General features: G+C 37.7%; 1 protein-coding gene across 1 annotated transcript in view; it reads right to left on the bottom strand.

Annotated features, from left to right (window-relative positions):
• The window catches only part of LOC106880744 (disheveled-associated activator of morphogenesis 1), a 129049-nt gene that overhangs the window by 77481 nt on the left and 24371 nt on the right, over positions 1-27197 (bottom strand). Inside the window, exons 2-4 of the mRNA XM_089348382.1 lie at positions 19034-19209; positions 9471-9560; positions 3871-3939 (exon numbers count right to left, since the gene is read on the bottom strand). Of these exons, the coding sequence (XP_089204508.1) occupies positions 3871-3939; positions 9471-9560; positions 19034-19186 (312 nt within the window). The 5' untranslated portion in view covers positions 19187-19209. The remainder of the gene's footprint in view (positions 1-3870; positions 3940-9470; positions 9561-19033; positions 19210-27197) is intronic.

Raw genomic sequence — 27197 nt, 5'->3', positions numbered from 1 at the left:
GAAACCATATCATAGCAATACTGGTTCCCGGCCAAATGTTTTTACTTATTATGGAACAGATGATAACCAGATGGGGCCAAATCAGAGAGGGTGATCATTTAGTTCAAAGCCACAGTCATGCACAGCAGCCTTTGAAACCATGGACTTGTGCACAGGAGCATTGTCCTGATGGAACAAGACTCCTTTTGTCAGTGTTCCAGGGCATTTGGTCTTGATAGCCTTTTGTAACTGCCTCACAGAATTGGCATAGTATTCTTCATTGATGGTGTGGCCCTTTTGAAGATAGTCAATAATCACAATGCCTAATTAATAATCACAATACCTTTTGCATGATAAAATACTGAGGCCATAGCCTTCTCAGCAGATGAGGAGGGGTGTTTCTATTGCATGGATTGTCTCTTTATCTCTGGCTGAAACTTGTGATACCAACACTCATCCTCAGTTAGGAAATATTTAAGGAAACCAGTTGGACCTGCTTCAAACAATTTCAGATTTTCATGTGATGTGATCAGCCTGGTGCACTTTTGATCAGTCGTCAGAAGATGTAGCACCCATGGAGCAGAAACTTTGTCATGCCAAGATCATTGCCCAGAGTACTCTCAACTCGCTCTCACGAGATATGCTAATAGCATTGGCTATTTGATTTATAGTCAATCGCCTATCATTCATTACCATGTGAGGAACAGGATCAATGTTTTCCTTCGTCGTGGCAGTTGCAGGACATTCAGACCTTGTGTCATCTTCAAGACTCCATTCCTCTGCTAAATTCAGCTGTCTACTTTTGCAATGTTGATAAAGTTGGAGCATCACCTCTAATGTAGCAGCCATGTCAGCACAAATGTCCTTAGGGATTAAACCCTTTTTCTGCAGGTACTTGATAACACCATGAAACAAAAGTTGACCATTTTCTAGAGAAGTTACTACTATTACTTTTGAAGTTTTTTAAACAGTCAGATGTCAGTTTACATGAATTGTGTATGTACAAGGGGTGTTCATTAAAGATTTCCTCTGGCCCACTTGCCAAAGATTGGGATAAATGAAACTTGGCATAATTATTAGTGCTTCTCTACATAACTACCACCAATGGTGACACACTTCTCCCATTGTTTATGCAACTGTGAAGACCTCGTCTGTAGAAGTTGGTAGATTGCGTCTGGAGTCAAGACTTTACCTCAGAAATCAGTTCATCATCATCTGAAAAGTGCTTCCCTTTCAAAAAAGACTTCATGGTTGGAAAGAGGTGGAAGTCAGATGGTGCGTGGTCAGGAGAGTAAGGGGGATGAAGAAGGATTTCATAGTTGCAGGAGTGTGCTTCTATCTGGGCAACACATACATTGTGAACTAAGGCATTGTCTTGGAGGAGGCAGACTCCTTTGGTCAGCATGCCATGCCACACCTTTCTGCTTTGATGGCATCATGCAATTTCTGCAGCAGAGAAGCGTAATATGCCCCATTATTTGTGGTGCCATTTGCTAGAAAATCCATCATTACTACTCTGCGCTGATCCCAAAAATCTGTGAGCATCACTTTGTCTGCTGAGGGTTGGACACAAGCCTTCTTTGGAGGTGGTGAGTTATGCTGCCATTGCTTCAGCTGGACTTTAATCTCAGGATCATAGTGATGGACTCGTGTATCATCGCGTGTGATAAGTCTACCAAAAAAGTCCTCCTCGTTTTCTTGACACATTGCCAAAAGAGCCTGGGAACAACTGACTTGTTCCTGCTTCTGAAAAGGTGTGAACATCCAGGGAATCCATCATGCAGTGGATTCTACATGTGCAAATGGTTGTGAATGAATTTTTTCCATGGATCCTACACTTATCTTTACTTCTTGGGCTAGTTGCTGAATAGTTATGTGGTAATCCTCCAAAATGGCAGCATCCACTTTATGGATGGTGTCATCATCAATGGTGGAATGTGGTTGTCCAAGAATAAGAGCAGCTTCCGCTGATGTCCGACCACATTTGAACTGGCAATGCCAGTGCATTGCTATGTTGCATGATGGTGCATCATTACCATTAACTTCTTTCATCTCATTGAATGTCTCTTTTGGTGTATGACCTTTCATGCATTCAACCTTAGTCCACTTCAGCATCCATAAAAGACAAACAAATACTAGTGGAAAGTTTCAATTTACAATGTGATATGTAAAAACATGTATGATTCCACCTATACAAGTTCTGTTTCCTGCAATAACCGGAAGTGGATCAGGGAAAATCTTTAACACCCCTTGTGTGTGTGTGTGTGTATATATACACACACACCACCCACCTTAAACTGCCCCTCCTCCTCCAACCCCTACACCTGTACACTGCCTAACTTAGTACCTTCACCACACACACCATTATACAAACACCCACGTACAAACTGTTCAACTAAGTACCCACAGCACACACCATTTTGCACACACCCACACCCTCACACTCAAATGCTCTCACACACACTAGCACTCCAAACCCTTATCACCTTACATCTCCATGCATTCCCCCACAACACATAATATTCACTCATGAAACACATCCACAATACACACACACAAACACATACAACTTTCACATACAAACATCCACAATATACATGCACATTATAGATCCATACACACATACAAGAAGACATTAACTGCTTCACACAAGCGTTTGTACAAACACACACGCTTGATACCCTCATACGCATGTATTATACAGTCTCACACACATACACACATCCATAAATACACAGAGAACACATCACTTCACACAATGCATGCACTAGTTATATACATACATGCTCCCATACACACACACACACACACAGAGGCTCACATGATTTTAAGCTCACTCACACGTTTGCCTCCATTCATACATTCACATACATTCTTTCATACATACATACACTTGCACATCCCAGTTCAGTTATCTCCCCTACACTCAGCCTCTTTCTTCTGGCCATTTCATCATACTAAACTGTTAATCTCTCAACAGATCTTTTCTCTCTCCATTTTTCTCCTTCTCATCTCTTTCTGTTGAAGAGCATAGGCTCAAAATGTGAAAGACTCTTCCATTCTTTCTGAGCAGTCTTTGTAAATTTGAACTACATATAGACCAAGGAAGACATGGGATGAGATGGTGAAGCATGATATTTGAACTCTGGGCCTCACAGAGGCAATGACAACTGACTGAGACTTTTGGTGATATGCTGTGCTTGAGAAGACCCGTCAAGCCAAGTGAAATCGTAATTGTGGTTGATGCTGGTGACATGTAACTGGCAACTATGCCAGTAGCATGTAAAAAGCACCTTTTGAGCACTGGGCCTCATAGAGACAAGGTGGCACATAAAAACACCTTTTGAGTGTTGGTCTACATGGTGGCAATGACAAATGACCAAGACCTTTGGCATTATGCTGTGCTTGAGAAGAAGATCCATGAAGCCAAGTGAAATCGTAGTCATGGCAGATACTGGTGTCATGCAAATGGCACATAAAATCCCCCATTACACTCTCAGAGTAGTTGGCATTAGGAAAGGCATCCAGCCATAGAAACCATGCCAAATCAGACTAGAGTATGGTACAGTCTTCCAGCTTGCCAGCCCTAGTGAAACCATCCAACCCATGCCAGCATGGACAACAGATGTTAAATGATGATGATGATGATGAAGAGAAAAAAAGCAAACAAATAAATGTCATGCAAATGGCACCAGTGCCAGTGCACATAAAAGCACCCTTTACACTCTTGGAGTTATTGGTATTAGGAAGGGCATCCAGCCATAGAAACTATGCTACATCAGACTAGAGTCTGGTGCAGCCTTCCAGCTTGCCAGCCCTGATCAAACCCATGCCAGCATGGACAACAGACATTAAATGATGATGATGATATATACACACACACATACTCACTGTTGATAATTTCTTTAGACTTTCTATATAAAAGTCAGACCAGGTTGCTGTACTCGGATTATCTTCATCCTATACAAAAGAATAAAAAGCAAAGTAATTTAAGACATCTATTGTCATAATATTCTAAAAAATGATTTTGTGCTGCATATAAAGAAATATGGAGAAAAATGAAAATACAAAACAATTTCTGAGAAACTGTCAACATTTAGACACTATCAGCAAGATATGCTCTGTGAAAAAATGACAGAATGATTCCAAGCTCCATTACACCCAAAAATATTTAACTAGTATTTTTCAATGTGTTGCACATACAACATGCTGGTGCACATTGGAGTACACCTAAATTTTAAGGCAACATCTCACTAACAGAAAAAGATATTGCTTGAGAAAGATTGGTGTAGTTCTATAATCTGCTTAATTATCTGACATGGAGGTAAACTTATAAGATGGGTACTTATAAGCCAATTTGGTTTTGGAGACATTTTCATACACTTTCACAGGCCACTAATTCTTTAACCCAAATGAAAAACAATTGGTATTCCTATCAGAATATGTATGCTATTAGATCCCTGGATTGATCTCAAGACATACAATGACTACTTCACTAAAGCTGCTCAAGATTCCTTTGGTTTTTTACTATAAAACCATCAATAGCAACTACAATTCAAAACATGAGCCAATAAGGAAGCCTCTACATGGCCACTAAATTTGCAAGAAATCACATACAGATCTCCCTCAGTCATGGTCTTTCATCTTAAATATGGTCAGATATTGCTGAAAAGAGAAAATAGTTATGATTGGAATGACTTTAGATCTACTTAATTATGGTTTGCTCGGAGCTAAACAAAACAGTATAACCATTTTGATGAAAAATAACAGTAACAATTGAAACATCATCACTGCCAAGAATAACAACATCAAAACATCATGAGCACAAGCCAACAAGGGGTTTCTAAAGAGTCACCCAACTTATTAAAAATAGCAGGACTCTTTCAAATCATATATTACTGCCTTTAAAAACAAGGAAGGATTCGCCAGATAATATAATCTTACAGCTGAAAAAAGACTGGGTCATTCAAGATACTGGACTGCCTTTTATCATGGGTTTGCTTGAGTGTTTGCAAAGAATAAAGGAAAAAGAATAAGCATTTCATCTTCTCAGCTCCACAAAAATGTAAATGGAAAAAGTTTATATTCAATTACAGCCAATCTGATTACCATGGCAGAAACAAGAAGTCTTTACATTGAAAACAACCTATACAGGAAGCAACCTGGAAGGAGATAGAGCTGGAAATCCCCAAATGCTCAACCCAAAAATGAAATTGACTACATCCCGATTGATAAATGGCATATATTGGAGGATCATCACTTGTTACGTATGAAGGTTGTGATCAATGAAAGGAGAGAGAAAAAGGCTGTGCATATCTCAATGAAGAATAAATGTGTCAAGGCCTTTGATGTGAAACAGTTGCAGGAATCTATTAAAAAGGAAATCTGGAGTCAACTTGAAGAGCTCAATGAGGGCTACAATTTGTTGGTCTAGAAAGTGAATAACTGGTCTGTGACTTATATGCAAAAAGTTTGAAGTCTATTTGCTGATGTGCTGCAGCATAGCACATGTGAAAGAAAATTAAATTATGAATTAAAAGCAGCTCTAGTAATGTAAACATTATTAGTCATACATATATAGTGTATGTGTTTTGTATACAGGCCAAATTTGCTGCAGGATAGTATGTGCTACACCACAGCACATTAACAAATAGACTTCATTCTATTTGCATATAAGTCACAGACCAGTGATTACCTTTGTTTCAAGATGATCTGAGTATATAGTGTTGATAAGCCACAATAATTGCAATATATCAATATCTACCATTCTTGGTGATTTTGAGGTGAGTAGTCTCACCTGGTCTGTGATATTCAGATGTTTAACACTCTTCATATAGGGAGCTTCCCAGGACACTATCCTGCAGCAGATTTAGTGTATAAACAAAACACATACATTATGTATGTGCCACCAATAATGTTTGCATTACTGGAGCTGCTTTTAATTTGTAATTTAATATATATGTTTTGTACTTTCTAGCTTTTATTACGACACTCATTATACGTATGGTTTCACAATGCATGCCATCAATCAACAGTCTTTTGCCATCTTCTTCATGTAGTGCAACATGATATCAATCTTTACCACTTCATCTTGGGCTCTCTCTTCCACAAGTTTCACCTACTTAAGCATTTCTTTACACAACAGCCATCCTCCAAACACATCAAATGTCAGTGCAGTCTTCTTTCTTATGCTCTACATCTGATTTCTCTTATGCTCCATTTTCTCTCAATTCATTTGGGCTCTATAGTTCATGCAAATTAACATTACATATCTAGTGAAGCATGCTAATGTCATTTCTTTCTAGTCTTTGTAAATCCTCTACAGTCAAAACTCATAACATTGCACTTCATACACAGGTAGCTGCACTTCACTATGAGGGAGAAGTCCTTTGTTGCCTGCAATGCTTCTCACTCAGGGTATTATACTTTCAGAATTAATCCCACCCCTGCTAATTAAGTCACTTAGGTAACAATAGCTACTAACTAATTCTGGGAAACCTTCCAGAAATCTGAGTCTGTTACCTGTGTACTCTTAGTACCCATTGCTCTTGTGCCTCAGTTGTATATTAGGTTTACCATCTGCACTACACTTCTTATCTGTTCATAGTTTACACTGTAGGAAATTTCTACCTACACTTTTTCTGCATACCAACCATGGCCATTTTCCTGGCTGTAGCTGGTTCCTATCTTCAAATGAGTGAAATAAGTTAAAGCAGTTGAGACTATGAAGCTGTTGGACATCAGCTGAAAATGCCTGCCAGGATAGGTTATGCACTGTTTTCAGGCATAGTCAATCAGGTAGAACAAAGTGTTATAAAGAGTGACTGAAGTAGCAGTATTGTCATAAACTGATACAATGGCAAAAGAGATATGAGGTGGTATCAAAAAGTTTCCAGATTAGTTATGCTAATAAAAAATATAATAAATAACTTATTTACCTAAGTTTTAACATCATCCCCTTTGAAATAGTCACCTTATACAGCAATACACCAGTCCCAGCATTCCTGCTGCTTTGGAATCACTTTTTCATAAGCAAGTCAAGGACCTTCTGTGATTCACTCTGGATCTTGACAACGGTGTTAAAGCAGCAACCTTTGAGCTGCATTTTTCATCTTGATGAAGAGATGGAAGTCCACAAGTGCTAAATCTGGCAAACAGGGCCAGTGCAGAAGCAATACCATGTTGTTTATGGTGAGAAATTCACAAGTGAGGAGAGCTCAGTGACAGGATGCATTGTCATCATGAAGTATCCAATTTTTTGTGCTCCACAGATCCGGCTGCTTACACCGAATATCTTCCTTCAAATACTTCAAAACATTGCAGTAGAAGTCTCAAGTGACGGTCTGACTCTGAAGGAGAAATTCTTGATGCAGAATACCATGGATGTCAGAAAAAAATGTTTCAAAATTTCAACTAATGTCTTTAAGAGCCTTATTCCAATGCATTTCTCTCAGTTGTGTTTGAGCTAATAACCAACAATAGTTTCAATGCTTTTCACTACTATGCCATCATGCAAGAAATTGAAAATTTTTTTGATCTGCTTTTTAATGACTGTTGTTGGCTGTAGTAAAAGTGTGCAAGACAGTATAGTTAACAAAGAAGTTTTTATGAAGTCACTGGTCTTGCTCATTGTAAAAGCAAATATCTGAATGTCTCCAAAGGGGGGATTTAATACTAGAAGGCCTAAGTCGTGTGTGATTGCATCAGATAAAGTAAATAAGTGACAATAGTAGATACTGGAAATATTACATAAACATTTAATTTAATAAATAAATCTTCATCTTTCTTAATCTATATAACCATTTAATTATCATCTTCATGATCATTGGCTTAATGCCTCCTTTTCCCTACTTGATAGATTACAAAATTTGTTGAGGCAAATTTCTGTAGCAAGATGCCCTTCCTGGTATCAACCCTCATCTGTTTCCAAGATAATATATCCTGGGCATGTTTCCACCAAAGATAGAAAGCTAATAATACTACTTGCATAAGGGTGTGTCAAAACAAGGACACACATATACACATACAATGGGCTTCTTTCAATCTCTGTTTACCAAATCAACTCATAAGGCTATGATCAGCTTGGGGCTATAATAGTAGACACTTGCCAAAAGTGCCATACAATGAAACTGAACTCAAAAGTATGAGGTTAGGAAGCAAAGTCTTTAACCACACCGCCATGTCTGCATCTATAATTTCCAAAAATTTCAACCATTCTGACCTTATAGTTGTATTTTTAGCTTTTAAATGTCCATAGCGCAGTTTATACACTCAAACCAATTCCTCTGCAGAGCATCAGACAATATGCACTGTCATATTAATTGTATTTTAATATGTTCTGGGTTCAAATCCTACCCAGGTTCATCTTTCCAGGGTCAATAAAATATATATTGGAGATGTGAGACAATCAACTGCAGCCCACTTTAAAAGTCTACGTTAAAAATCTAGGTTAACTTTGTTCTTCATCCTTAGGAGGTTGATAATATAAGTGATAGGGTTATATTAAAAAAATTTCAGCCAACTGGTCTTTTTGAAGTTATCTTCCATGCCCATTTCTTAAAAATAAATTTTGTATCTTTACCAATAAGTTGTCTTTCACATACTATAACTGATTCTTTTGATGGCTACATTTTATTTTTTGCTGTTTTTTTTCTCTTTCAGGTCACCTATATTCCCATTACACATAATCTGTCACAGTGGGGAGACTCAGGACTACATCTCCCTCCCACCCTCACATTATATATAGGTGAATGGGGGTGGATGGAGTGGTAAATGTAATAAAATTCTATAGCAATCTGAAAATATATTTATAGTAAAATGGAATTAAAAGATTATGATGCAACCAATCAATAGTTCTAGTTGTGTGTGTGTGTGTGTGTGTGTGTGTGTGTGTGTGTGTGTGTGTGTGTGCATGCGTGCGCATGCACAATAGCAGAATCAGTGCATCAAACAAAAATGACACAGAAACTTTACCATTCCACCTTTACAGGGTCAATAAAGTATCAGACAAAGTACAGAGTAAAAGTTTTAAAGGCAGTTGCCCAGCATGGCTACAATCCAATGACTAAAAACAGTAAAAGAACAAAGGAAAATGATCTTGTTATTGCCAATAGAGAAGGCCACAAGCTGGCCAAATTGTTAGCCAGAAGAACACTTAGCAGCATTTCTTCTGGCTTTTTACATTCTGAGTTCAAACACCATTGAAGTCAATTCTGCCTTTCATCTCTTAGTGGTTGATGGAATAGCAGTCAAGTACTGGGGTGAATGTGAATGACTTCCCACCACCCTCAAAGTTGTTGGTTTTGAACCCTGCAACAGAATGTTGTCATCTCAAGAAAAAAAATAATTGCCAACAGAAATATTTACATTACAAGAAAGCAACCTCTTAGAAGATAATGTCTTTCAAAATTACATTGGACATAAAATGAGATGCAACAGCCAGATATATAAACAATGAAATATATTCAAGTTACCGAAATATAAATACTTACCCATTTTTTACTGCAGTATATCTGCCACTTTTTCTCAGGGGGTAGATTAAACAAGGCTTCTCGATGAGGCTTGTCTAAATCTAACTCTTCCTGAAAAGAAAGGAAAACAATAGAGATGAATTTTAATTTAAAGTTTCAAAATATGGAAAATTGATTTGAAATTATGCTTATTTCTTAAACTTTATAACTGATATGAAACACCTTCAAACAGGATCCAATTTTTATTAAAAAATATATTGCAGTAGCTTTCATTTAAAATTCTCACACTTGTTTTTCATTGGCAAAGAGAAATTTGTCTCTTAAATCTATCTGCCCATGGGCCACCTTCAAGTTTTTCTATCCAAAGTGTTTTTTAATTCAATTTTTATAGACTATTATTTATAGCCTTCCCTGCTTTGAGATTCATCATTCCAAAAAAAGAATTATTTCATATCCTCAAACTTTCTTAATTCTTATGATGTCAATAAAATACAATTCTTGCAGATAACAATTAAGTTCCTAAAATGGATTAGGAAATTAAAAAGATTGCTTGGATCCAATAGTAGAACATCTGTCATGTTTACAGATGTGGATGAGTCACACAGGTGGTCTTTGACTTTTTCTATCCAAAAGATTTTTCAACCCAATATTTTCTTACCTAACTACCATTGACCACTTATTGCCAGAATTCCCTCTTCTACATTGTTCTCAGTATGTTGCTCCTCAGTAGACCAGAGTCTTTAACCAGTTGGGCAATAAATGTCTAGGCAGGACATCAGCATTTGACCAACTACTTCATCTTTGCAACAAAAACAGTGTCCACAGTATCTCAGTCTTCTTTTCAATATAGTGGCAGTAACTCAGAAAATCACCATAAAGAAGTTGATTTGTTGTATAGGACTGCCATTTGATATTAAGTACTGCTCTCAGCAGCCTTGTATATGCACACAGCAGCCTAGTGTATGTTCTATCTAATTTTCTTTCTTGTAAGCTAATCTTTAGTTCTCTGTTTAGATTTGATTTCCAAATGGTGTCCATCTTTGAAAGAGCTGATCATGCTTTAGCAATGTGAGTTTTAAAGTCCTTCTCACTTCTATCAACCCATGTGTCCAGATTTATACCTGAACTCATGGGTTGATACAAGTGAGATACAGTACCTTAACAGAGGCCATTTTCCTGGGGATTCTATAGGTAACCAGGCAATCCATTAGCTTACACTCATGAACTGAGTCAAAATAATCTACTTTTTCCAACTCATGTCCCTTCATTGTTAATAGGTAGCTATCTTCTTGTCATAAGTCATGTACTTCATTTTGTCCTTGTCTGTACATAAGCCAATCCATAAAGCACAGGACTCAATTCACAATAAAAACAGTTGGTCTTGTTCTTTGTTTCAGATATTAATGCAAAATTTGTATCAGTGAGAAGCACTGCAGGATGTCTCCTGCTACATATCTATTGTAGTCTAAAACCAATAGATTCATCATCTTTTGTTGTTTCTTTCATTGCATAGTCTAGTGCTATTATGAGTAGCAAGGGAAGCAAGGGTGGCACCTCGAAGTACTCCTGTCAAAATTTCAAAAGACTCAGTGTTGCCATCAAGAGACAGTATCTTAACAGAGGTTTTTTTCTAGAGCACTTCAATAGCTGAGACCATTTTCTGGGGATTTTGCAGGTAATCAGGCTATCCATTAGCTTACCCTTATGGATCAAATCAAGATCCTTTCAGAAGTTTAAGAATGTCAGTACTGCTGTAAGCTATTCAATTGGACACCTCTGATGAATAGCCTTCGTGTTCATATCTGTTCTTTTGTTGTTCTACTTTTCCGTAATCCATTTTGTTGTTTGTGTAAAAAAGAATCAACATAAAACCACATTCTATTCAGTAGCATTTTGAAGTAAATTTTTGCTGCCACAGCTTTGAATGTGATGCTTTTGTAGTTTCCTGTATACTATATTAAATCTCTGTGTGAAATATAAAAATAGTAGCAATACGGAATCATAACATATAATTGCCAACCAAGTGTGGCGTCCTATACAGGAGAGTACTACTGACGTTTATAGCCCCAGGAAGACATTTCTTCCAGCTAGCTAACAAACACACATTCTGTGTCCAATTAGTATTTGTGAGGGGAGGTCATCTTTGAAAATGCTAAGATTCCTCACTGTCTCCACACATCTCTTTCATATGTTCTAATGCAAAATGTTCAGTAGTTGTTCATCTAAACAGACAGCTTTCTGAACATCAGTTGGAATCTCATCAAGCCCTGAAGCTTTGTTGTTCCTAAGTTCTTTGATAGCAAGTTTCAGTTCTTCCATCATAAGTGCCCCAGTTACAACTGAGAGTTTCTGAATTTGGATGACATCAATAACTGGGACTTAGCCTAAAACCTTCTGGAAATGTTTCTTCCAAAGATCCACTTTTTTTGCAGCACTTTTATCTTTTAACCAGCATTGGTCTTCTTACCGACTGAAATTTCAATTGTGGCCCATATTACAGGTACTATGTACAACAATATCACTAATGCCCACAAAGCAGCAGCTGAGTCCAGCATCCCACTGAAACCAAAATGTAGACAAAGAGTTTCATGAAAAGACAGAAACAGCCAAATCAAGACAAAACCTAAAAAAAAAATTAACACCATCTCAACAGTAAACTCTATACAACAAAATTTAAGCAAGTTTAATACAACAAAAAGAAACTTAGCTGATACAGATGAGATGAAACAAAAAAATTGCTGAAAGCAAGCTAAAAGCACATGAAAATCTGACAATCAGAAACCAAATATTTAACTACTTATTGATAAATATTTGGTTTGAGATTCACCATTCCAAAAAAGGATATAAGCATCGGTCTCTTTTGCTGAATTGCTAAGATATGGGGAAGTAAACACACCAATACCAGTTGTCAAGTGGTGGTGAGGGGAGAAGTACAGATACAAAGACATGCACACATAGATATATACACACATGTATGGCAGGCTTCTTTCAGTTTCTGTCTACCAAATCCACTCACAAGGCTTTGGTTGGCCTGAGACTATAGTAAAAGACACTTGCACAAGGTGCCATACAGTGGGACTGAATCAACATGTAGTTGGGAAGCAAGCTTCTTACCACACATTCAAGTATTAGCCCAAGAGTTTACCCTATTCAGCTTATCCACAGGTATAGGCTAACAGACAAGGTGGTAATCTGGAGATTAATTTTCACATGCCTGAAAATCCATAAATATCTTCAGAGTTTTTACAATTACTAGCAAGAAGAATGGAGTAAGGTCTTTTATTACATCAATTTACAATTGTTTCATCTGAATTCAATCTCATCAATCTTACTATATTATGCAATAAAATATGCAACTATTGATTCTTAGAGTGTCACTGAAATGGCACATACCAAATCAGGCTTGTCACAATTATGTATAAAATTCATTTATTGTAGGAACTCAAATTATCAAGAATGCATACAAATATTAAGTTGGGAATGTTTACATAATTATATTAATGGATTACAAAGAAACCACTGGTTTGAATTAAATGGTCAAGGAAGAAAGATGAACAGAAAAAAAAGGAATAAAAAAACAGAAAGAAGCAGATACAAATGTTTTTGTTTCCAGGAACTATAATAAATAATTGGTTTGTTAATAGTTTCTATATCAGCATAAGGATTTTATAGCTATGTTCTTCAATAATGTCTTATTGTTCTTAAATTATACTTATTCCCATCAGCTATCTAGCTAAGAAATTCTAGACATACATTTATAGTTTTATCACTCCGGAAGCTTGTTGTCTGCCATAATATAGCAGTCAATCAGATCCTGTCTGTCTAGATGTAAGATACCACAGTATTCAGCAGTCACATGGACACACACAGAGAAAGATATCAAGGACACATATACACAGATGTTTTCAATGCCTTATATGCCATGTCTTGCTACAAGGGTCAAATGAGAAGTTCATAGGTTGACCAAGATACTCTTATGGAATGTTACCAAATTAGGTTTATTTTTCAACATAGGTTGAAAAATAAACCCCCTTGCAGTTCACTTCCCCTATTAGTGTTGCAGTGTTTGGATCTCACTAGTGAAGAAGCTTTCACCTTGTCAGTTAAAAAAAGTCTTCAACAGCATATATGACATTATCATTGCAATACTGGTTCCTGGCCAAGAGTTTTTTCATATTGGAGAACAGATGATAGTCAGATGGGGCCAAATCAGGAGAACAGGGAGAGTGATCAACCAGTTCAAAGCTACAGTCACATGCAACAGCCATTGAAAGCATGGACTTGTGTGATGGAGCATTGTTCTAATGAAAGAAAACCCCTTTTCATCAGTTTTCCTGGGCGTTTGGTTTTAATAGCCTTTTGTAGCTGTCTCAGCAGGTCAGCATGGTATCCTTCATTGATGGTGTGGCCCTTTTGAAGATAGTCAATAAACACAATAGGGCATCACCTTCCCAGTAGATGAGGAGGGGTGTTTCCATTGCATGGATTGTTTCTTTGCCACTGGCTCAAAGTGATGAAGCTAACACTCAGCATGGGTTAGGAAATGTTCGAGGAAACCAGCTAGATCTACCTCAAACAATGTCAGATTTTCTCATGATGCAATCAACCAGGTGCATTTTTTATCAAGTTTCAGAAGACATGGCACTCACTGAACAGAAGCCTTCATCATGCCAAGCTCATTATGCAGAATATTCTCAACTCTCTCGTAAGATATGCTAATAGCACTGGCTATTTGATTAATAGTCAATTACCTATTTTCCATCACCATGTACTGAAGATGATCAATGTTTTAAAGTTCGCATTTAGCCAGTTAAATTCCTTCTAATGCTGGGACATATGTAAAAGACCCCTTTCAGTCATGAATGATCATGGTGTTGCACCTAGAAACTTACCCTCCAAAGCACAAGTCCAGACAAGGTTGTTTATGGAAGACAAGTGATCATCCATGCCTACCCTCTCCATGCCACTGATATTATCCAAGGGAAAGGCAAAGGCCAATACAGCTTGGCACCAGTGATGTTGTAACTCATTTCTACAACTGAGTGAACTGGAGAAACATGAAATAAAGTGTCTTGCTCAAGAACACAACACAGCCCGGTCTGGCAATTGAACTCGCTACCTCATGATTGCGAACCCAATGCTCTAACCACTGAGCCATGCATATTCACTGGGATATATGTACTCCTGATATATTGATTCTCAAGTCCATTTAGAAATCGGATCAAATTGTGTTCCAAATCAAAATAATTAGTAATTCTATATTAAGTACATTATGTTGTATTTCTTGAAAGTTTCTATAAACTTAAGGTGCCATCTCCAAAGTTCAGAGTGTTTATTAGACAGTTTTTCTGTAGTCAGTAAACTACATAATATCTCTTCTTAACTTTAAGTTCCCATCACACAGCCAAGCAGCCCTTGCTATGGACCAGGAGATATTGAATTGAATTTTCTTTTCCATCATAAACCAGAGATGAGCTTAGCTAAAGAAGTATTGTCTCTTGGAATGATGCAATGTGGTTATACCAATGATTTAAAAAAAAAATCTATTGATCCTACAAATCTGTATTCATTCTCTTCAGTCTGGACAGAACATTATACATGTTATGGAGACAGCTGTTATCCAGTGAACAGGCACTTCAATTTCTGAAAGTGCATCTATTATTATTATTATTATTATTATTTAGTGAGAGAGCAATGCATACCATCAAAGTGACACTGAGATACAAGTATATGAAGCTAAATATACCCATCATGGCTATCAGTCTGATAAGGGTACACCAGGCACATGTATCACAAGTGATCTCATATCAAGATTAAACAACACAAGACCTTGCAGGTGGGGCCCAGTTAGAATTTTTTTCAGGTTGAGTAAACCATTCCACTCAAAAGGTCCCTGAATGAGATTTGTTTAAGGATGATGAACAAAACACCCAAGTTTCCAGAGGTGAATTATTCAAACCCCAAAGAATTCCTCTTAACACATGGTTAATATGCTCCCCTACTACTCCTGCTCGTGATCAGAGATGCACATATTGTCAGCCACTAAGGAACAAGCTCAACTGGTTATGGTCAAGCAACTGACAAACAAATCTGTGGTGTTGAGCAGAATATTTGTTGTAACCCATCTTTTATACCAAGACAAAACATGTATATGATAGCACTTCCAATCAGTTAAGATCAGAAGCCATGAGAGCCACTGCCTATTCTTATTATTATTAAGGTGGCAAGCTGGTAGAATCATTAGCATGCCAAACAAAATGCTTAGTGGTATATCGTCTGCCACCACATTCTGAATTCAAATTCCGCCAAGGACGACTTTGCCTTTTATCCTTTCAAGGTCAATAAAATAAGTACTAGTTGAACATTGGAGTTGATGACATCAACTCCATCCCCCACCCCCAAATTGCTGCCATTGTGGAAAAATTTGAAACCATTGTTATTATTGTTGTTGTTGTTGATAAGGCAGTGAGCTGACAGAATCATTACCATGCCAGGCAAAATGCTTAATAGCATTTCATCCGTCTGTGTGTTCTGAGTTCAAATTCCACCTTTCATCCTTTCAGGGTCAATAAAATAAGTAACAGCTGAGTACTAGGGTTGATGTAATCGACTTTCCCCCTCCCCCAAAATTGCTGGCCTTGTGCCTAAAGTAGAAAGGATTATCATCATCATCATCATATTTTACTTCTCAGGTTTCAGTCTTACGTACTCTGGTTGAGTCTGTGAGCATGGACAACAACCTGCTGTAAGAGGTCTCACAAGGTCTCTTTCCATAAATTATAAGATTTAGTACTTGGAAGTATTGTGGAAGATACTCAACACCCAAGCACCAGTCTCAAAATCCTAGCTGTCTCCAAGAGAACAGTTTTTATGTGGCACAAGTGCTTTTGAAGTGACACCAGCAGAGAAGGGGAGTAATATTGAGGGATGTAGCTTTGTGACCTAAAAAAACATGAACTTTTGAAAAACCCATAAAAAATAGGAAAAAATCCAAATCCAGCAAAAAAAATGTATTAACAGAAATTAAACAACTTGCCTTTTAAAAATCAGTAATCCAAATTGCTAATGTCTAAAAATTACATCCTGTAGACAGTAACTCTAAAGAACTTCATGAACACCTTTTACACAGCAGCAAGGTGATCAAAATATTGAGATGCTGCAATCTTTTGTTGCACCTGCATTGAATAATTTTCCACAACTTCACGTGATGGTGTGACATCGCACACTACAATAGGATGGTGCAACATTGCACACAGTAGTGTGCAATGTTGCAATCAATGGCAGGTAATCAATGGCAGGTAATCAATGGCAGGTAATCAATGGCAGCTATGCAAGATTTATTTGGATTTGTCCGTTTGTAATGTTTTCTTGTGGGGATACCTTTAGAGTTGGGTCTACACAGCTTGGCCAAGGACACTGGATGAAGTGAAACAAAAGAATTAAAGATGAAATTTGTGATACACCAACTGAGATGTTGCACCAAATAACGGGGAACCTCAACGGTGGAGTGGCAGAATGCATACATAGAGGAGGACATCATCTACAGTATGTAATTTTCAGACATTAATAGTTCAGATTACTGATTCTTAAAAGGCAAGTTGTTTAATTTCTGTCAATTAATTTCTTTTTTTTTGTTTAATTTCGATTTTTCCTATTTTTGTTGGGGCTTTCAAGAGTTCCTGTTTTCTGTGTCAATCTGTATAATATGGGAATAGAAATGTCTGGCTATAGAGGAGATACTTGGCTATCCAGTTGAAAAAGAGAAAAGAACGATAGATTTAGAGAGACAGAATGAGAGAGACAGGTGATGGTGGAGATGTTTTGGAACATACCCACAAGGTACAGTGGGGGTGAAAACAAGTGGTACAAAGGATTGGACAGGGTGATTGGGCAGGAGGATAAAGAGAGAGGTTTCATAGGAATGTGGGAAGAGATGATCAGAGATGGGGAGATGCTTAGAAATGGAGCAAAGATGACTGTAGCAAGTAATGGTGAGATATATGAGTGGTGCAAGTGGTATTATGTTAGATATGTGAGGGTATTGAGAGTGATTGTGTGCAGGTAAGCAAGTGAGAGAGAGCAGAGTGACAATGCATTGGGTAATGATCATGAGAAGGAAGGTGGGTCACAAGGGACTTTTAATGGGGTGGGGGAAACTTCTGTTTAAAATCGTATGGTATTTATTGGATTTGAAGAAATGTTTATGCAAAACATGGAAAAATGCCTGAGCAATTTTGGATGATACATGGAAGGCTTTAGTATTCGATAATAAATGGTACCACACTATAAATGCCATCTATCGATGCACCTAAGTGCAGCATTCATAATCAAGAGTGGACACTTCCTTAGCACCAAATACAAAAGAGAGGCAACTCCAATCTTATCATAGTAACCCTTTTGTCTGCGGTGAGAATACTTCCCCATGATTAACTGCCTTCTTATGGATTCAAATGTCTCTCAGTCACTGCCTAACACTTCTAATCAGAAATACACACTCACACACAAAGTGGATGAAAATGCACAATAACATTAAAACAATTGTTCTAACCTTTTTAATATTACATTTAGGTATGTTAAAATTTTTTACATTTCATTCCAAACAGTTTACATTCATCAAGAGCTCATCAACGGAAAATGAGAAAAATAGCTGCTATGGTAGTGGAACTAGAGAGAGAGGAGAAATTGTTACAGATGGATGATGTATGAGTGTATCAAGTTTCAAGACAAAGAGTCTTCAATAATGAATTTAAATAGAAGGTAATGATCTTTAAAATATTAGCAACAGAGGCTGTATTATTACCGAAAGGTAATATTTATCCACACTTAAACATGGATCTTCTTTTAGAACAAACCATATACTGCAGTAGATACCATGAGAGAAACTTCCATATTGGTTTTTGGTGCAAAATGCACTCCTGTTTATATCACTAGCAGGGAGATAAATCCCTGCCATCTCTAGTGCTGTCAATAAGGAGTGTTAAGTCAGGAACTTGTGTGACAAGTTAAGGTTTTTAAATAAGCTGACCAAGGGAGATTAGAAAGCAAATAGATGGGTAAAGGTATCATGTTAAAAGATAAGGAATGGAGGTGTCATGTTAAAAGATAAGGAATGGTTAGTTGAACTTTGATTCTTGAGAGGTCATATTTAAGTGCTTAATGTGGCCGTCTAGCACAAGACAGATAGATAGATATATACACACACGACAACAGAAGTTGCACATACCTCTCCCCTTTGTACTCTCTTTCTCCCTGGAGCCACTTCCTTTAGCATCCATCCTCATTCACAATATCATACCTTCCCACTGATCTACTCTCCTTTCTGTGCCTCTAGTTATTGCTTCCTCTCCTCTGAGCTACATCTCAGGACTGCCACACATTCAATGAGTATAAAGCAAAATTTTAACATCGAAGAATTGTGCAAATTACTAGATTATCTATCAGTTGAACTCAATGCACATAAGACATGCTTATCAGAATGAAATACTGAAGAAAACTAGGAAATGAAATAAACTCGCATGCATACGTAAATGCACAGAAACACATAATAATTCACAATACAAATTAATCAAAATTCCTAAACTCACAACTAATTTTTCAAATTTCTCATTCAATTCATTTTCATCAGTTGGCATTGGTATATCCAGTGTCATTGGTTTGAGTGTATGGCCAAATTCAATTGTAATCTCAGGAGGTCGACTGCCACCAAAACACCAACAAAAACCTTGTTTCCCCGTCATATTCACTTCAGTTTTCAAAAGTTCTGAAAAGAATGAAATATAAATTAGCTTTTACGAAAAATATGCTTGTTTTATTTCTTCAATAGAGATCTTATTTTGCAAAAAGATTAGATAACATTTTTAGTCTGTTCGTTGTCGAAGTATTACTGCTTCATATTTCATTGTGCATAATAGTTTACTAGGTTGAGCCAATCCCGGTAAGAAGCTGACAGTCTGGCTATTGATATAGTCTAGCTCACTATCTCTGCATTAAAAAGAGACATATGAGCCAATGATAAGCTACATTCTTAACACAATCTCAAAATTAACAACAGTGCTTTGTAACTGGGGTCCATTAAGATTTTGCCATTAAAATTTATGTGCAATAAATTGGTTATATTTCAACAATGCACAAAATATTTTAACAATCTTTTTAATACAATTCCTATTAATATTTAATTATAAAAATATGATAAGATTTTTAAAATATCAACTGGGGGTCTATAGGGAAATGGTTGAGAACTATGGATTTACAGTGAGAGAATTAAATCTTAAGACCATATACCCACAAAATAGGAACAGTGACATAGTGCAAAGGGTGCAGATTGCGCAGGGTGGGCACTTTCTTTGTGTGTATGGGGAAGGGAACATATGTTGTAGGTGTGTTACGTTTAAAGACGGGGGAGACTAATTTGGTTACTACACAAGGTAACTAAAATATGACAGTGAAAGATATTGTTTAATCAACTACATCTATGCAGCACTAAACTTAAGCTAAGAACAAAAGTAACATTGAAAAAAACAACTAAACAATTGAAATACAAGTACAATGTAAAAAAATACAGATGAAATATGGGTTATTATTTAGTCTATATTTTTCATATTGCCCTTATATCTCAATAGTTAAGTTGTATGTCACATATCTGGGAAGCAGAATGACAAGCAATGGCGATGCAGAGACAAATGTAAACTGTAGAATTGGCAAGGCAGCGGCAGTATTTAAAAGACTGACAATGCTTTGGTATAGCAATAACAAATATAGAGCTGAAGATTCATCTGTACAAAACAGCAACACTGCCAATAGCAATCTATGCAACTGAGACCTGGAAGACGACAGCAAAAATCACCCATCAACTTGACGTATTTCATCAGCAGTGCCTCAGAAGGATCCTAAGAATCACTTATCAAGACAGAGTGACAAATGAAACCATTCTCCAAGCAGCAAGAATAAGGCCCCTACATGCAATTGTAACCGAACGACAAATGAGAATGGCTGGACACATACTAAGACTGCAAGAGGAGAGGCTTGCCAAAACAGCCATGGGCTGGATGCTGTGGGAAGCTAAGAGAAAAAGAGGCCAGTCAAGGAAGACATGGCATAGTACCTTCAAAGAAGACCTACGCAGACTGAACATCATCTGGGATGAAGTATACCGGTTGGCCAGAGACAGAGATAATTGGCAATCACCGACTGCTTGATGTGGTGCTCCAATGGACCCAAGAGAGAGGTCATTGTTTTAGTGTTTCACAGTTTTAACTATTCAAACAATGTGTTCAATTTGCTTTACAAACCATTTCTTTGTGGATATGTGGTCTTGAGATTTAATTCTCTCACTGTAAATATCATAGGTAGTTTGTTGATGCATAGAAAAGGCTCGTTTGTTCATCCAGCAAGTCATAATCAATTACTAACACTAAAAGTGTTGTTTTCATCATTATTATTATTATTATAAATAGGTGACAGTTGAGCACTGGGTTTGGAGTAATTGACTTACACCCTCCCCCAAACTTGTTAGCCTTGTGCCAAAATTTGAAACCAATATTTAAGGTGACAAGCTGACAGAATCATTATCATGCCAGGCAAAATTAGCAGTATTTCATTCATCTTTACATTCTAAGCTCAAATTCCACTAAGGTGGACTTTGCCTTTCATCCTTTTGGGGGTCAATAGAGTGAGTACCTGTTGAGCACTGGGGTCAATGTATTTGACTTATCCCCTCCCCCAAAATTGCTGACCATGTGCCAAAATTTGAAATCATTACAATTCTACTATTTCTCTCCAATCTTTACATTCTGTGTTCAAACCATGCTGAGGATAACTTTGCTTTTCATTCTTTTGAGGGTCAATAAAATAAAGTACCAATCAAGTATAGGTGTCAATGTAATCAACTAACCCCCATTCCTTCTAAAATTGCTGATCTTGGGATAAAATTAGGAATTATCATTATTATTAAGTCAGTAAGCTGACAGAAATGTTAGCAGATAGGACAAAATGCTTAGTGACACTTTATATGAGTCTTTACATTTGGAGTTCAAATTCTATCAAGGTTGACTTCACCTTTCATCCTTTTGGGGTCAAAAAATAGGTACCAGTTGAACACTGAAGTCAATGTACTTGACTTACCTACTTCTATAAAATTACTGGCCTTGTGCCAAAATTTGAAACCACTATCATCATCATCATCTTGACTCAGAATCAGTTTTATTTTTGTAGAGTTGATGTAGGTATCCACATGATTTCAATAAGCCACCAAGTGCTCAAAACCCTTCTGATGATCTCTCCTGTTCCTAAGAGGCAAGCTTTCTGTAGAAGCTCTTATGGGAAACTATTCCAATACCCTATATCCAATTGTCTATTTCATTACTCACAAGTATAATCTTTACAGATTTCATGTTCCAAATCCTTGCAATCTCAAATTTTAAGGGTTCTATCTTTTCAACTTTTCATCTGCTTGCTTCACAATCCTAATATTAAATGGACACGATGGATCAATCAGTAAGTAAATTCAATATTCCTTGTCTATTAATATCTGGTTTGTTATATTCTATTTTCTTATCTATGTGAATGGGAAAATCCCACAAAATCTTGCTTGTTTCTGACAACTCCATTTTGGATAAAACTTCCAGTGTAAACTTTTAAGCAGATAAGGAAAGATTTGCCAATGTTCTGCGCCGTGAGGACCAAAGACTAGAGGTATTTCGTGTTGCAAGACAGTGTAGGAGAGAGAATAGTGATGTTGTAGGAGAGAAATGTGTTCGCATGGATGATGGTATGCTTGCATTAAATGAGGATGCAAAGAAAGAGGTCTGGAGATGCCACTAGGATAGATTGCTTAATAAAGAGAATGAATGGGAGAAAGAGAGCCTGCCGTATGTCGACCCAATAGAGGGACCAGCTATCCGAGTTGATAGTACCAGGGTAGATAAAGCAATTAAGAGTATGAAGACCGGGAAAGCCCCCGGCCCATCAGGAATCACTGCAGAGATGCTCAAAATATCTGGCAGTGTTGGCTATAGCCTAGTCACCCGTATTACGAACCAGGTGATACACGAAGGAGTCATACCCAATGACTGGTGTAGCAGCATCATAGTCAACTGCTACAAAGGTAAAGGTGACGCTTTAGATACAAATAATTACAGAGGCATCAAGCTGTTAGATCAGGTTATGAAAGTTACAGAGAGGGTCATAGCCCAACTAATTAGGGAGCGAATCAATTTAGATGAGATGCAGTTTGGGTTCGTGCCAGGTAAAAGCACTACTGATGCCTTATTTCTAGTGAGACAGTTGCAGGAGAAATACCTAGCTAAGGATAAACCTCTGTACCTGGCTTTCGTTGACATGGAGAAAGCCTTTGACAGGGTCCCCTGATCCCTTATCTGGTGGTCAATGAGGAAACTTGGGATAGAAGAATGGTTAGTGAGAGCTGAGCGAGCCATGTACAGAGATGCTGCCAGTAAGGTGAGGGTTGGAAATGAGTACAGCCCCCTCTTATTTATCATAGTCCTCCAGGCAATCACAGAGGAGTTCAAGACAGGTTGCCCCTGGGAGCTCCTCTATGCTGATGACCTTGCCCTAATTGCGGAGTCACTATCAGAACTAGAGGAGAAGTTTCAGGTGTTGAAGCAAGGTCTAGAATTGAAGGGCCTTAGAGTCAACCTAGCTAAAACCAAAATCCTAATAAGTAGGAAGGTAGATAAAACACAAACCCCTTCAGGTAGATGGCCCTGCTCAGTATGTAGAAAAGGAGTAGGTAGTAACTCTATAAGATGTACCCGGTGCAAGCTATGGACACATAAGAGGTGCAGCAACATCAAAGGCAGGTTAACTAGCAAGTTAGTTTTTGTTTGTGGCAGATGTTCAGGTGCAATAAAGACTGTAAACAAACAGGAAACAACTTCTATCTCATTCCAGGGTGAAAAACTAGAGGTAGTCGATAGCTTCCGCTATCTGGGCGACCAAGTTAGTAGTGGGGGTGGGTGCGCTGAAAGTGTAGCTGCTAGAATAAGAATAGCCTGGGCAAAGTTTAGAGAGCTCTTACCCCTGCTGGCGACAAAGGGACTCTCACTCAGAGTAAAAGGCAGACTGTATGACGCATGCGTACGAACAGCCATGCTACATGGCAGTGAAACATGGGCTGTAACTGCTGAGGGCATACGTAAGCTCGCAAGGAATGAAGCCAGTATGCTCTGTTGGATGTGTAATGTCAATGTGAATACCCGTCAGAGTGTAAGTATCTTGAGAGAAAAGCTGAACATTAGAAGCATCAGTTGTGGCGTGCAAGAGAGACGATTGCGCTGGTATGGACATGTGGTGAGAATGGATGAGGATAGCTGCGTGAAAAAGTGCCACACCCTAACAGTTGAGGGAACCCGTGGAAGAGGTAGGCCCAGGAAGACCTGGGCTGAGGTGGTGAGGCAAGACCTTCGTACATTGGGCCTCACCGAGGCGATGACTACTGACCGAGACCTTTGGAAATGTGCTGTGCGTGAGAAGACCCGGCAAGCCAAGTAAGATCGTTGCCAGTGCCCCTGGACTGGTTCTTGTGCGGGTGGCACATGAGATGCACCATTTTGAGCGTGGCCGTTGCCAGTACCGCCTGACTGGCTCCCGTAGGATTTTCGAGCGAGATCGTTGCCAGTGCCCCTGGACTGGCTTGTGCGGGTGGCACATAAAAGACACCATTTCGAGCGTGGCCGTTTTCGTGCGGGTGACACGTAAAAGCACCCACTACACTCTCTGAGTGGTTGGCATTACGAAGGGCATCCAGCTGTAGAAACTCTGCCAAATCAGACTGGAGCCTGGTGTTGCCATCCGGTTTCACCAGTCCTCAGTCAAATCGTCCAACCCATGCTAGCATGGAAAGCGGACGTTAAACGATGATGATGATGATGATGATGATGATGATGATGATGATGATGATCGTATCCCCATTTCTATATTTTCCTTGGGCCAACTTGGGACATTCAGCAACAAAGTGTGCCATTGTTTTGTTCCAAATTCCACATGTCCTACATTTTGTCCACACCGCTCCCCATATATACATTTTTTCAAGTTGTTTGCAGCATTTGATCTTGAGCTGCTATAATAAGGCTCTCTATTTCTTTATTCAACTGTCTCTTTTTCAACCTAGCTCAGGATTTTGTTATATATACCTCCTCAGTGGCTTTCCAAAACTGACCATGTAAGGTTTTCTCTTCACTCTGTTTAACATATTTTCTTTCATTGAATTCTGTTTTTCTCCTTTTCTTCTTTTCCAGTTTTGATCACCTGTTTTTTATTCACTGCCTTTAGTAAACAATCTAGTAAGCTGTTTCATTCCATCTTCACACACCCTTCCATACCAGTCAAGCCCCTTCCACCCTGGTCCCCAAGTACAATAAGTTGATATCAGCTTTCAGATGGTGGGCTCTATACATAGTCAACAGCTGTCTAGTTTTTCTGTCAAGTTTCTGCCTTTCACCTTTTGTCCAATCCACAATTCCAGCTCAGTATCTGATAACTGGCTTTTGAATTAATCACCACAATTCCTCCAGTATTCCCAAATACTTATGCCAGCCTGTTCTCAACTGATTTCATTATTTGCCCATTTCACATTTCAATTCCCTGGTTTCCTTCAAATCTCCTCTGTTTCATTATCAATATAGTACACTTTACAATCTTGAATTCTATTTCTACAACTTTTGATAAAATGTGAACAGTATGTACAAGACTTTTCTGCTGCTTCTCATTCTTTGCATAAAGCTTTTTATCATTCATGAATAGGGGGCAATTTATCTAACCATACCCTTTTCCCAAATCATAATCTATTTTGACTTTCCATAATATCAGGCTGACTGGTATCATGGTCAGTACAAATAGTATTGGAAATAAGCTTTTACCTTGGAATGTGCCATATCTGATGTTCATTTTCCAAAGCCATTACTTTCGTCCAATCAATTCAGTGATCCAATGTTTCATAACTTCATTGACCATTTTCTCCATATTTTCTTCCACTCCAAACATGATCATTGTTTAATTTATCCAACTGTGCAACGTCATGTCATATGCTTTTTTATAATCCAACTACATTACATTTAATCTCATCAATTTCCATTTACAATTTCTGATTATCATTTTATCAACTAACAACTAGTCTTTAGTTGCCCTACTTTTCCCCTGCATCCCTTCTGTTCTACAAGAAGTAAACTGTTACTTTCCAGATGATGACAACTTTTCTGCCAAGACACCAGTCATAAGCTTCCACATAAGCTGCAAATAGGTTATAGGTTAAAAATTTGATACTAGTTTACCTTTCAAGGGATCCTTAAGACAACAATATGTGTCCATTTGTCATCCACGTACGAACGTGTCTTTGCCACAGGCATTCATCAAGGTGTGTTGTGATTCTTTCATGCAGCTGTGTAAAATTATTTAAACAGCCAATAACCTTGTATTCCATCTGGGCTTGATACTTTCCAATTTGGTATGTTTTTCAACTTTAGTCTCACTGAGTACAATTCTGAAATACTTTTGTTTTTGCTTGGTTGCAAGTTGTCTCTCCACCTGTATTAGCCACTCTGGAATAGGCCAGTGAAACATAACAACATTGCAATGTTCTCCCCAAAATACTTTAATTTCTTTTGCATCGGGAATCACTTCTGGATGTTGTTCCTTCTCTATTTCTTCAAAAGGCCACCTTCTATTTGATTGAAACAATCTATTCTGTTCAAAACCGTTGCATCTAGCATCTTTTCAATTTAACCATTAATACTACCACCCTCTATGACAATCTTCTCCTTTAACCTGTACTGTATATTCAATTTTCTTATTAATACCTCATTATTGAGTTCCCCTCTCATTCTGTTTAATTGCCCCAGTTCTTTCTGTCTTTTCCAACTTAATGCTTATCTTCCTCTGGTTTGGTTCTTTTTTTTCTTTTTTTTTTTGCTTATCTTTCTTTTCTTCGACTGCCCGTTTGTATCTTATTATGTCAGTTACAACATTAGTGGCAGCTATCATCTTTATGATTTGTCTGGAAAGAAATGCAGGATTGTTTAAGTTTTCTTGCATTTCCGTGATAGCTTTGCACAAACGTATGGCTCAAAGTCCAACATAAAATTTTCAAATTTTTGAAAAAGTAGCACTGATTTTTTGGATACAAAAGTTCTGAAAGTCACATAGTGACAGAATTATTTTGCAGAACCCACATCATCCCACATTTATCTTCACTGCTGCTCTGACCATCTACACCATACAATTAAGTTAAATTTAAAGTCTCAAGTTTTGAAAATAAAACATTTATACTGACATTGGGGATTTTGGAAACATGCAATTGATTTTGTATGCCATTATGTTAAATGCAGTTATTTTGAATCATGATTGAAGGAAATCACAAATGACACAGCTGAAATTATCAATAAATGTCAAACTTTCATGTCTAATTATAGTGGTAAAAATAAATTTTATGACAGTTCATTTAGTGATTAACTGACACCAAAATTTCACTGGCATTTCAAAAGTGGTGCATGGAAGTTAACAACATATTTCAAAAAAAATATCCTCGTTCACTGTAGTCTTTAGATGCATCAAAAATATCAGAGAACTACTAACCAGTACATCTAAGCATAATAAAACTCCACTGGAGTTTCTGAATGTTGTGTCACTAAAAGCAGTTGCAAGAGAAGTCAGCCCTGTTCATTGTGCAACAGCACAAGTAAGGTCAACTCCATCACAAATTATAACAGAAATTGTTGTAGGGAGTTAGTAATAATG

This window comes from Octopus bimaculoides, chromosome 3, assembly GCF_046866305.1.
Source record: "Octopus bimaculoides isolate indiv1 chromosome 3, ASM4686630v1, whole genome shotgun sequence".
NCBI classification, from domain to species: domain Eukaryota; kingdom Metazoa; phylum Mollusca; class Cephalopoda; order Octopoda; family Octopodidae; genus Octopus; species Octopus bimaculoides.
This window is presented reverse-complemented; position numbering and strand designations above follow the sequence as displayed.